This window comes from Oncorhynchus mykiss, chromosome 13 (assembly GCF_057628025.1).
Source record: "Oncorhynchus mykiss isolate SJ-2025 chromosome 13, ASM5762802v1, whole genome shotgun sequence".
NCBI classification, from domain to species: domain Eukaryota; kingdom Metazoa; phylum Chordata; class Actinopteri; order Salmoniformes; family Salmonidae; genus Oncorhynchus; species Oncorhynchus mykiss.
In genome coordinates this window covers 61,248,871-61,261,370 of record NC_143034.1, presented here as the reverse complement: position 1 = coordinate 61,261,370, position 12,500 = coordinate 61,248,871, and the positions used below count along the sequence as shown (strand labels likewise).

General features: G+C 47.5%; 1 protein-coding gene across 3 annotated transcripts in view; it reads left to right on the top strand.

The window, feature by feature from the left end:
- Positions 1–12,500, top strand: part of LOC110485216 (calcium channel, voltage-dependent, P/Q type, alpha 1A subunit, a) — a 178,282-nt gene that overhangs the window by 75,222 nt on the left and 90,560 nt on the right. For 2 of the 3 annotated variants that reach the window (XM_090197047.1, XM_090197046.1), the window contains exons 1-6: positions 4,374–5,061; positions 5,244–5,605; positions 5,830–5,965; positions 6,261–6,390; positions 6,765–6,824; positions 7,004–7,110. In XM_090197047.1, coding sequence (XP_090053173.1) covers positions 4,400–5,061; positions 5,244–5,605; positions 5,830–5,965; positions 6,261–6,390; positions 6,765–6,824; positions 7,004–7,110 — 1,457 coding nt within the window. In that variant the 5' untranslated portion in view covers positions 4,374–4,399. Of the gene's footprint in view, positions 1–1,413; positions 1,465–2,691; positions 2,855–4,369; positions 5,062–5,243; positions 5,606–5,829; positions 5,966–6,260; positions 6,391–6,764; positions 6,825–7,003; positions 7,111–12,500 lie in introns of those variants that run through there. The other variant, XM_090197048.1, reaches the window with a different exon arrangement.

The window sequence follows — 12,500 nt, the reverse complement described above, 5'->3', positions numbered from 1 at the left end:
TATAATGATGACATAACACTATTATAATGATGACATAACACTATTATAATGAAGACATAACACTATTATAATGAAGACATAACACTATTATAATGAAGACATAACACTATTATAATGAAGACATAACACTATTATAATGATGACATAACACTATTATAATGAAGACATAACACTATTATAATGATGACATAACACTATTATAATGATGACATAACACTATTATAATGATGACATAACACTATTATACTGAAGACATAACAGTATTATAATGAAGACATAACAATATTATAATGATGACATAACACTATTATAGTGATGACTTAACACTATTATAATGTTGACAACACTATTATAATGATGACATAACACTATTATAATGATGACATAACACTATTATAATGATGACATAACACTATTATACTGAAGACATAACACTATTATAATGAAGACATAACACTATTATAATGATGACATAACACTATTATAATGATGACATAACACTATTATAGTGATGACATAACACTATTATAGTGATGACTTAACACTATTATAATGATGACATAACACTATTATAATGATGACATAACACATGTTGTAAACATGTCATGACAACAAGAAGACCTGGGTAACGGTTTGTGACTTGAGATATCCGCTGTAAGAGAACTGGCTATGATTGTCTCTCTGCCTAGTTGTAGATAGAAACTGCCTTCGTTTGAAGGGCAGTCTGTGTTTGGTAGAATGAATGGAGAGATGTGTAGATACCCTGAAGACAGTGCAATAGAATTTGTGCAACAGAGACTAAATGTGAGCTAGAGAGATATGGACATCTGTGTAGTGGAAGAGAGATGTGGATCCTGAGATAGAGAAATAGTATGAGAAAAGTCTAGAGGGATAAATAAAGTTTGTGCAAGAGAAAGAAAGGTGAAAAATGGGGAGAGAAAGGAGAGGAAGATCAAAAGAGAAAGAAAAGGAGAACAGAATAGAAATGGAGAGATAGATGAATACAGACATTGCAAGATGGTTGTCTGAGCAGTGTGAGTTGAAATGATGTGTGTAGGTGTTAGTGTAAAGTTGTGTGTGTGTGTGTGTGTGTGTGCGTGTGCGTGTGTGTGTGTGCGTGCGTGCGTGTGTGCGTGCATGCGTGCATGCGTGTGTGTGTGTGTGTGTTGGTGAGGTTTGAGGAGTGTGTTGCCTCATTCACACTATAGGGCCGACCCTAAATGCACTGTACTGGCTCATATATCTTTTTTTCACATGGTTCTTTCCAGCATGGTTCCAGCCACTCTGGTGGATGCGTAGCCAGGTCAGCCCAGTACAGCTCTGCTTGGCTAGGTTCTGGTTGCTCATATAGTGTGAATTGGGCAGGCGTGTGTTCTCTGTGTCATGTCACTCACCGACTGTTTCCCTCCTCAGCGAAAAAGTAAACAGCACAGGTCACAACGCTTCCGACCCCTTTCTGGACTGGTATTTACTCATTTATACTCCTTCTGTTTCTTTTCGCCCGCTTTTCCTTTCCTCTCCTCCTTTAGACCATCCTGTTTTAATTATCTCCCCCTAATTCTGATTTTTTTACTCTGTTGCTTTTTTGTTGGTTTTTGAGTTGGCTTATTCTGAGTATATTTTCTGTTGGCTGCTCCCCGCAGTATGGCTGTGGCTTTACTGTGGTTGACTGTGGTCCCTGGGAAAGGCAGTTAGTGGGGCCGGGGCGCCATTTTGGTTCTTTCGTTGGCAACATCTCAAATGGCACCCTATTCCCCATATAGTGCACTACTGTTGACCTGAGCCTTTCATAAGAGTAGTGCAAAATATGGAGAATAGAGTGTTATCTGAGGTTTGCCCTTTTTTCTCAGAACTTCCATTTTCAGTCTTTTTGTTGATGATTCCATTTTGGTTCCTTCGTTGGGTCCTTTTGGGTTGGGTTTCCTGGTCGACTGTGTAATATTCTAACCTTGCCTCAATATCATTCTCCATCTTGTGCCTCTCTCTGTGTGGTTTCCCAAAGTGGGGCTGGTCTGCCCACTGCTTTGGGAAACTGTGGTCGACCATACTCCTTCAGTAGCTCTGTGTTTCTGCCCTGTAGGTCCAGCAAGGTGACCCTTTACATGTGTGTGTGTGAGCTCTATAGTGTGTGTTTGTGTATTTGCTTGTGTTTATATTTCTGTATACCTGTGTATGTAGGTTTCTGTATGTCTGTGTGTTGGTATATTTGTAAATTGACTCAGATACCACTCCTTAACCTGATATTTGACACTCTCTTAACCTCCCCATCCATCCTCTCTTTTCTCTCCCTCTATGCCTCCCCTCCTTCTCCTCTGCTCTCCATTATGCTTTCTGTCTCTATTTCTTAACCTCTCTTTTCTCCTCGCTCTTCTCCCCTTTCATCCAACTCTCTGTCCATCTGTCTCACCTTTCCTCCATCTCGCCTCCCTCTTCTTTCTCTCGCCTGCTCTCTTAACTCATCTCTCATCTCTTCTATCCTCTACCTCTCTCTCGGTCCCCCTCTCTCTGTCCCTCCTCTCTCGGTCCCCCTCTCTCGGTCCCCCTCTCTCTGTCCCTCCTCTCTCGGTCCCCCTCTCTCGGTCCCCCTCTCTCTGTCCCTCCTCCATCCTTTCCCCTCTCTCTGTCCCTCCTCTCTCGGTCCCCCTCTCTCTGTCCCTCCTCTCATCCTTTCCCCTCTCTCCGTCCCTGTAGTAAGGAGCAGCAGAAGAACAATAAGGGTGGTAATAAGTCCGTGTGGGAACAGAGAACCAAGGAGCTGAGGAAACAGACTCTAATGACCAGCAGAGAGGCCCTCTACAACGAACTGGACCCAGACGACCGCTGGAAGGCAAGGAGAGAGGGAGGGAGGGGGAAGGCTGGAAGGAAGGGAAGGAGAGAGGGAGGGAGGGAGGGGGAAGGCTGGAAGGAAGGGAAGGAGAGAGGGAGGGAGGGAGGGGGGAAGGCTGGAAGGAAGGGAAGGAGAGAGGGAGGGAGGGAGGGGGGAAGGCTGGAAGGAAGGCAAGGAGAGAGGAGGGCGGGGGAGGCTAGAAGGAAGGGAAGGAGAGAGGGAGGGAGGGGGGAAGGCTGGAAGGAAGGGAAGGAGAGAGAGAGGGAGGGGGGAGGCTAGAAGGAAGGGAAGGAGAGAGGGAGGGAGGGGGGAAGGCTGGAAGGGAGGCAAGGAGAGAGGAGGGAGGGGGAGGCTGGAAGGAAGGGAAGGAGAGAGGGAGGGAGGGGGGAAGGCTGGAAGGAAGGGAAGGAGAGAGGGAGGGAGGGAGGGAGGGGGAAGGCTGGAAGGAAGGGAAGGAGAGTGGGAGGGAGGGAGGGGGGAAGGCTGGAAGGAAGGCAAGGAGAGAGGAGGGAGGGGGAGGCTGGAAGGAAGGGAAGGAGAGAGGGAGGGAGTTGGAGGCTGGAAGGAAGGGAAGGAGAGAGGGTGGGAGGGGGGAAGGCTGGAAGGAAAGCAAGGAGAGAGGAGGGAGAGGGAGGCTGGAAGGAAGGGAAGGAGAGAGGGAGGGAGGGGGGAAGGCTGGAAGGAAGGGAAGGAGAGAGGAGGGAGGGGGGAAGGCTGGAAGAAGGGAAGGAGAGAGGAGGGAGTGGGGAAGGCTGGAAGGAAGGGAAGGAGAGTGGAGGGAGGGAGCAGGGAAGGCTGGAAGGAAGGGAAGGAGAGTGGAGGGAGGGATGGAAGGAAGGCTGGAAGGAAGGGAAGGAGAGTGGAGGGATGGAAAGGGGATACCTAGTCAGTTGCACAATTGAATGCATTCAATCAAAATATGTCTACCGCATTTAAGCTGAATCAGAGAGGTGAGGGGGCTGCCTTAATCGTCACCCACATCATTGGTGCCAGGGGAGCAGTTGTTGTGGGGGTTAACTGCCTTGCTCAAGGGCAGAACAACAGATGTTTCCACCTTGCCGGCTCAGGGATTCAAACAAGCAACCTTTCGGTTACTGTCCCGAGCTCTAACTTCTAGGCTACCTGCCACCCCAGAGAGGGGGGTAAAGGAGGGAGGTGGGTAAGGAGGAAGGGAGACAGTAAGAGACAACAAACCAAATGGAGAAGGGTGGAGAGAGCGATGGAACACAGAAAGGGGAGAAATTACGAAAGTTGGTAACACTTTTTATTGGTCTGGGTTAAGCTGCTTGATACTTTCGGGTACTTACCTCATATAGTTCATCATAATGAACAACTACCTGGTAATTACTGGGTGCCAAATGTAACATACATACATACCAATAATTTAATCAAGTTTTTGAGCTTTATAGGTGGTTATATGACCTCTGGGATGCTAACGATATTATGCCTCTCCTTGATTCCGCCTGGCCTTCTTCGTCCGTCCCCTGCTTACAACTCTCCCAACCCAACCTTTCCCTCCCTCCCCCCTCCCCTTTCTTCCAGGTGAACTACTCCCGCCACATCCGTACTGACATGAAGACCCACACAGACCGCCCTCTAGTGGTGGACCCCCAGGAGAACCGCAACAACAACACCAACAAGACCACCAAAGAGCCTGACCCCCGCCTCAGCCAGCAGCATGCCGACGAGCTGGTCCGCAAGCAGACACACGTCCACGAGAGAGGAGGTGGGGGAGGAGGAGGTGGGGGCTCAGGGTCTGGTTCAGGCCCTGGAAGGCATTACGAGCGGGCAGACTCTGCGGAGAGCCGCAGGAGCCGTAAGGAGAGCAAGGAGCACCAGGAGCTCCAACACCACCACTCCTCCCATACCCGCCTAGATGCAACGATGCTGGGACAGAGTGGAGAGGAGAGGCCCCAGAGAAGGCACCACCACCCACGGGGCCAGGTGGGCTCATCGGAGCACAGGAAACCCCGCCAGCACCGCATGCCCCCAGAGGACGAAGAGGGGGGAGGTGGAGGTGGTGGAGGAGGAGGAGGAGGAGGAGGAGGAGGAGGAGGAGGAGGAGGAGGAGGAGGAGGAGGGGAAAGGCGACACAAGAGCAGGGGGACAGAAGGAGAAGGCGAGGGGGATCAAGAAGGGGGTGATGGAGGTGAGAGGAGGCAGAGACGGCATCGCCATGGCACTCAGTCAGGGTGTGATGGTGAGGGGAAGAGGACGCGGCAACACCGCAGGAAGTGAGGGAGACCCTGACACACACAGACACACGCATGTATACGCACTCACACTTTCCTCTGTCAACCAGTGTCCTTATACAGTAGTTCTCAGAACCTTTCTGACATTTCCCTACTCCTTCTCTTCCATCAATCTCTCTAATTTCTCCCTCTCTTCCTTTCTTTCCATCTCTTTCCCTCTATAGGGATGGTCCCAACCTGTCCACCACACGGCCCATCCAGAAGAGCCTCTGTAGACAGGACAGCCAGTACAGCGAGGACATGGACAATGTCATGAACAGTAAATTGGCCACCAGCCAGCCCCAGCTACCCCCAGGCTCCACCCAGCAGCCCTGCCCAGCCTCGGGTCTCCCCAGCCCAGCCAACCACAATACTCCAGGCCCAGGCTTCGGCCTTGCAGGCCTCAACACTCACCTGACCAACAGCAGCTCCCACCTTGGCCTAGCTGGAAGCCTGGTTCCTGCATACGGAAGTAGCACCCGAATACCGGACCACACAGCAGTAGACATACCACCCATGTTTCCTTCCCACAACGCCATATTGCAGGGTGAGAGAGAGGGAAGAAAGAGGAGGGGAGGGGGATGGAGGGAGACTGTGTATGACCAAGGTTTATCAGGTCACATCTTCAGTCAAAACCTTGAGAAACAGCCACACATGCCATGCTATTTCTATTTCTTCCCTTCATTCTTCCCTGTCCTTTCCTCTCCTATCCACCCCCTCCCTCCCCCTCTGTCTCTCTCTCTCCTCCCTCTCTTTCTTGCATCCCTCCAGTCAATAAGAATGCTAACACGGAGCCTCTGCCTAAGAAGGAGGATAAGGAGGATGATGATGATGAGAAGGGTGATGAAGATGGACCCAAACCAATGCCTCCCTATAGCTCCATGTTCATCCTCTCTACCACCAATCCGTATGTGGGCACATGCATGCACACACACACACACACGTATATTAATTATTAATTATATTAATGATGCTTTTTTTTGTGTTTGTTGCAATGTGTGTGTGTCTGTGTGTGTGTGCTTGTGTGTGTGTGTGTGTGTGTGTGTGTGTGTGTGTGTGTGTGTGTGTGTGTGTGTGTGTGTGTGTGTGTGTGTGTGTGTGTGTGTGTGTGTGTGTGTGTGTGTGTGTGTGTGTGTGTGCGTGTGTGTGTGTGTGTGTGTGTGTGTACGTGCATGCTTGTGTGTGTCTGTGTGTGTGATCAGGTTCCGGAGACTATGCCACTACATTGTGACTCTGAAATTCTTTGAGTTTGGAATCCTGTCTACCATCGCTATGAGCAGTATCGCCTTGGCAGCAGAAGACCCCGTCTGGCCAGAATCACCTCGCAACAATGTGAGACACTCAATGCTAGCTCCGTGTCCGTATTAGCTTATATTTACTCTCCATGGTAACCTAGCTATTAGCTAACTTTTACTTTACCCTCTGGGCTAACCTAGCTAGTTTAGTTAGCTTCTACTTTACCCTCCATGCTAACTTAGCTATATAGCTAACTTCTACTTTACCTTCAACGCTAACGTAGCTATTATAGCTAACTTCTACTTTACCCTCCATGCCAACTTAGCTATTATAGCTAACTTCTACTTTACTCTCAATGCTAACTTAGCTATTATAGCTAACTTCTACTTTACCCTCCATTCTAACTGAACTATTAGCGAGCTTCTACTTTACGTCTGCTAACTCTGTGTCCTCTCTCTCCCTTTATGCAGGTTCTGCGCTACTTTGACTATGTGTTTACGGGAGTGTTCACCTTTGAGATGTTGATTAAGGTAATTCTGAATCTATTTCCCTCTAGCTATACTTGTAATTTTTTGACGTGAGAAAATCAATAACAAAACATATCCACTCTCTCTGTCGCCCTCACTCTAACCCCTCACTCTCTCTCACTTTCTCTCTCTCTCCCCCTCTTCCTCCTCTCTCTCTCCATCCCCCCACACCTCTCTCTCAGATGGTGGATCTGGGCCTGGTGTTGCACCAGGGCTCCTATTTCCGTGACCTGTGGAACATCCTGGACTTTATAGTGGTTAGTGGTGCTCTGGTGGCCTTCGCCTTCACGTAAGTTACCCTCCTGCCCCGTCATCTCCTCTCCCCCAACTCTCTCTTTCTCTCTCTCTTGTCCTGCCTGCTGCCCCATCTCCTCCTCTCCCCCATCTCCCCCTCTCTCTCCTCTCCTCTCTGCCCCTCTCTCTGCTGTCCTGGCAAGGGGTCACAACATCACTGCGCAGACAGCCTCACAGGCGCCCTGGAGCAAAGCCCCACTCTCTCTCTCTCTCCTCTATCGCTCTCTCTTCTGTTGCTCTCTCTTCTGTCACTCTCTCTTCTGTCACTATCTCGTCTCTTTATATCCCATGTTCTTGTTCTGTCTCATGTTCACACTCCCACGCTCTCTCTCTCCTGTCTCACTCTGTCTCAGTCTTAGCTCCTCTGTCTTGCTCTGTCTCACTCGATCAACAACCTTCCCACAACCTTCCCATAGCATCCAACTCCCCAGGCTACTGGCACTACCATTTCCCCAATGCCCCTTTCAATCATCGTTCGCCAGAGTCAACCCCTTTCCTCTCCTCCTGTCCTTTATCCCGCTCCCCATCTCACCTGCCTCCCTCGCTCCTCGTTTCTACTTCTCCCCCCTGCGGTCCAACACTATCCCCCTCCACCCTTTCTCTCCCAACGTCCACTATGCCCCCCTCTCTCGCTCCTCTCCTCCCCCTTATCTCCCGTGGGTGTGAGGACCACCCCAGGCACCTGTAACCCTTTAGTGTCCCGGGCGGTTCTGGAGCTGAGGGGCCTGAGCCGCACCCCTCCTCCACCCCTCCTACGGAGCAGGTATTTCAGCTTCCTTCTTCTGCACGCCACTGCCTGAGCTTGGGCTGGGAGTGGGACAGGTGCTATGGCTGGTGATGAAGCTGGTACTATCGCTGGGGCTGGAGCTCGGTGTGGGCTGAAGAAGGGTGCTTTAATGAAATAAAGGTTTAGGATGGGGGAAGTTCTGGGTCTAAGGCTAAATGGAACGGGAGTTGGGGGTGTGGGGAAAGAGAAGTTCTGGGTCTAAGGCTAAATGGAACGGGAGCTGGGGGTCTGGGGAAAGAGAAGTTCTGGGTCTAAGGCTAAATGGAACGGGAGCTGGGGGTCTGGGGAAAGAGAAGTTCTGGGTCTAAGGCTAAATGGAACGGGAGCTGTGGGTCTGGGGAAAGAGAAGTTCTGGGTCTAAGGCTAAATGGAATGGGAGCTGTGGGTCTGGGGAAAGAGAAGTTCTGGGTCTAAGGCTAAATGAAACGGGAGCTGGGGGTCTGGGGAAAGAGAAGTTCTGGGTCTAAGGCTAAATGGAACGGGAGCTGGGGGTGTGGGGAAAGAGAAGTTCTAAGTCTAAGGCTAAATGGAACGGGAGCTGGGGGTCTGGGGAAAGAGAAGTTCTGGGTCTAAGGCTAAATGGAACGGGAGCTGGGGGTGTGGGGAAAGAGAAGTGTTGGGTCTAAGACTAAATGGAACGGGAGCTTGGGGTCTGGGGGAAAGAGAAGTGTTGGGTCTAAGGCTAAATGGAACGGGAGCTGGGGGTCTGGGGAAAGAGAAGTTCTGGGTCTAAGGCTAAATGGAACGGGAGCTGGGGGTCTGGGGAAAGAGAAGTGTTGGGTCTAAGACTAAATGGAACGGGAGCTGGGGGTCTGGGGAAAGAGAAGGGCTGGGGTTGTAGCCGGGATCAGGATGGGGTAAAAAAGAACAGGGTTAAGGTGGAGACAAGGGTGTTAGGGCTGGAGTGGGGGCAGGTGGGGTTGAGTGAAGAGAGGTGTAGTTCTTGGAATAGTACATTGATACATTGACCCTCTTGAAAAGAGATGCTGAGTCTTAATGTGTGATGCTACAATTTGGGTAGGCTTAAAATTGTTGTTTTAGGACTGTGCTAGAATTTTGAGCTTTTTCATGATCCAGACCTCTTATCGTATACCGTGGCGCCTGAAATGGTGTCCAAGATTTCTCTAGGCTGGTTGATTTAGACCTAGGATATGATTTTACAATGAATTTATACATAGTTGCATGATATAAAGTCATTGGTTAAGGCTTGTGAGTTGATTATTGTACATGCTACCTGAACACATAGTGCATGAGTTATTCTGACAGTATTGATGTGAGTTTTTCCACCCTAACCCAGTCCCCTTATACAGGTGGATCATTGAACAATGGAAAAACATGGTGACCAGGGCATTTTGATTCACTCAATTCAGGAATTGAATTTGAAATGTTGAACCCCTTCAAAGAAAATACTGGGATATTTTCAAAACCATTCATTCCATTTCAACGGATCATCTGAATTGACTGAATCAAAATGGAATCGAAAGCCCAACCCTAAAGGAAAGCACGGGTATGAGGATGATGTGCACATAGGCATGCATACATACTTGAGGTCCATATACATGCATCTAAGAATGGGAATGGCTATAACTAACAGTCATTTCTGTAATGCATATGAAGAACCTATCATAGCTCAGAGTATATGATCATTCATTAGCTGATAGGGGTGTTGTGTGTTTCGCAAACAGAAATCACTCCGCTTTGTATCTTCCCAAGCATGTCTAATACCTCCTCAGGGAAGGTCCCTTCTTCCACCCTTACTCCCTAGGCCCTAACACTAGCTCCCATTGCTTAACCCTTTGCTTCCCCTCCAAAGAGAGGGGTTACAGATTACCGTTACAGTGGGCATGCAAGTTTTCTTCTCCTTTAAGGGAGAAAGATAGAAAAAGACACCTGGATGTGCCTGCAGAATACCCTCCTTCCTTCCCCCCTCCCTCCCTCCCTCCATCCCTCACTCCATCCCTCACTCCATCCCTCACTCCTTTACTCTGCTCCTGTGAGAGAAACAAACTGTTCACCAATCCCTTTTACATTCCTCCTTCTCCTCCTCACTCCGTTTTCCTGATCTCCAACTGGATAGGTTCACAGAATGTTAGCATTACCCAGCTAGCATTAGAATCATTACAATTGCCTATCCAATCATTTCACATCTGCAGTCATGTGAAGGAGATGAAGGAAAATATGATTTGTAGGAATATTTGGACACTCAAGGTAGAATTTGCATCAAACCACAGATCTAAGACGAGATTGTCCTCCCACAAATCCTAACCTTGCCCGTTAGGCTGGTAAAAACGAATTTGATCCTAGATCAGTATCTAGGGACAACTTCATTATCTTCCTCTGAGTGGCCGGTGCTCCAGGGTGGCAGTGGCACCCCCTGTCTGTGGGACTGACCCCCTGATCCTGCCATATTATGTTATGTGTGTATGTGTGTGCCACTGTCAAGTGTGTGTGTGTGTGTGTGTGTGTGTGTGTGTGTGTGTGTGTGTGTGTGTGTGTGTGTGTGTGTGTGTGTGTGTGTGTGTGTGTATGTTGGAGTATTTCATGTATATACTGTATGTGTATCTTTCTGCATGTATGTGTTGCATACTGTATATATGTGTGTCTATCTGAGTGTATATGTATGTTCATGTGTTTCACTTTCTGTGTTAGGCCTGCGTTTTTAGTCTTAAGGTATAATGGAATGTTTGACAAAGGTCCAGACAGACAGACAGACAGACAGACAGACAGATCAGATTCTGAAAGATTAGTCAGATAGTCAGAGACTCTGATAGATTAGTCTGAGAGAAAGAGACTGATAGATTAGTCAGAGAGACAGAGACTCTGATAGATTTGTCAGAGAGACAGAGACTCTGATAGATTAGTCAGAGAGACAGAGACTCTGATAGATTAGTCAGATAGTCAGAGACTCTGATAGATTAGTCAGTGACAGAGACTCTGATAGATTAGTCAGATAGTCAGAGACTCTGATAGATTAGTCAGTGACAGAGACTGATAGATCAGTCAGATAGTCAGAGACTCTGATAGATTAGTCAGAGAGACAGAGACTCTGATAGATTAGTCAGATAGTCAGAGACTCTGATAGATTAGTCAGATAGACAGAGACTCTGATAGATTAGTCAGAGAGACAGAGATTCTGATAGATTAGTCAGAGAGTCAGAGACTCTGATAGATTAGTCAGATAGACAGAGACTGATAGCTTAGTCAGATAGAGTCAGATAGACAGAGACTGATAGATTAGTCAGATAGACAGAGACTCTGATAGATTAGTCAGATAGACAGAGACTCTGATAGATTAGTCAGATAGACAGAGACTGATACATTAGTCAGATAGACAGAGACTGATACATTAGTCAGAGAGACAGAGACTCTGATAGATTAGTCAGAAAGACAGATACTCTGATAGATTAGTCAGAGAGACAGAGACTCTGATAGATTAGTCAGATAGACAGAGACTGATACATTAGTCAGATAGTCAGAGACTCTGATAGATTAGTCAGAGAGACAGAGACTCTGATAGATTAGTCAGAGACAGAGACTCTGATAGATTAGTCAGATAGACAGAGACTCTGATAGATTTGTCAGAGATACAGAGACTCTGATAGATTAGTCAGAGAGACAGAGACTCTGATAGATTAGTCAGATAGTCAGAGACTCTGATAGATTAGACAGAGACTCTGATAGATTAGTCTGAGAGACAGAGACTGATAGATTAGTCAGAGAGACAGAGACTCTGATAGATTAGGCAGATAGACCGAGACTCTGATAGATTAGTCTGAGAGACAGAGACTGATAGATTAGTCAGAGAGACAGAGACTCTGATAGATTAGGCAGATAGACCGAGACTCTGATAGATTAGTCAGATAGTCAGAGACTCAGATAGATTAGTCAGTGACAGAGACTCTGATAGATTAGTCAGTGACAGAGACTGATAGATCAGTCAGATAGTCAGAGACTCTGATAGATTAGTCAGATAGACAGAGATTCTGATAGATTAGTCAGATAGTCAGAGACTCTGATAGATTAGTCAGATAGACAGAGACTCTGATAGATTAGTCAGAGAGACTGAGATTCTGATAGATTAGTCAGAGAGTCAGAGACTCTGATAGATTAGTCAGATAGACAGAGACTGATAGCTTAGTCAGATAGAGTCAGATAGACAGAGACTGATAGATTAGTCAGATAGACAGAGACTCTGATAGATTAGTCAGATAGACAGAGACTCTGATAGATTAGTCAGATAGACAGAGACTGATACATTAGTCAGAGAGACAGAGACTCTGATAGATTAGTCAGTGAGACAGAGACTCTGATAGATTAGTCAGATAGTCAGAGACTCTGATAGATTAGTCAGAAAGACAGATACTCTGATAGATTAGTCAGAGAGACAGAGACTCTGATAGATTAGTCAGATAGACAGAGACTGATACATTAGTCAGATAGTCAGAGACTCTGATAGATTAGTCAGATTGACAGAGATTGATACATTAGTCAGATAGTCAGAGACTCTGATAGATTAGTCAGAGAGACAGAGACTCTGATAGATTAGTCAGAGAGACAGAGACTCTGATAGATTATTCAGATAGACAGAGACTGATACA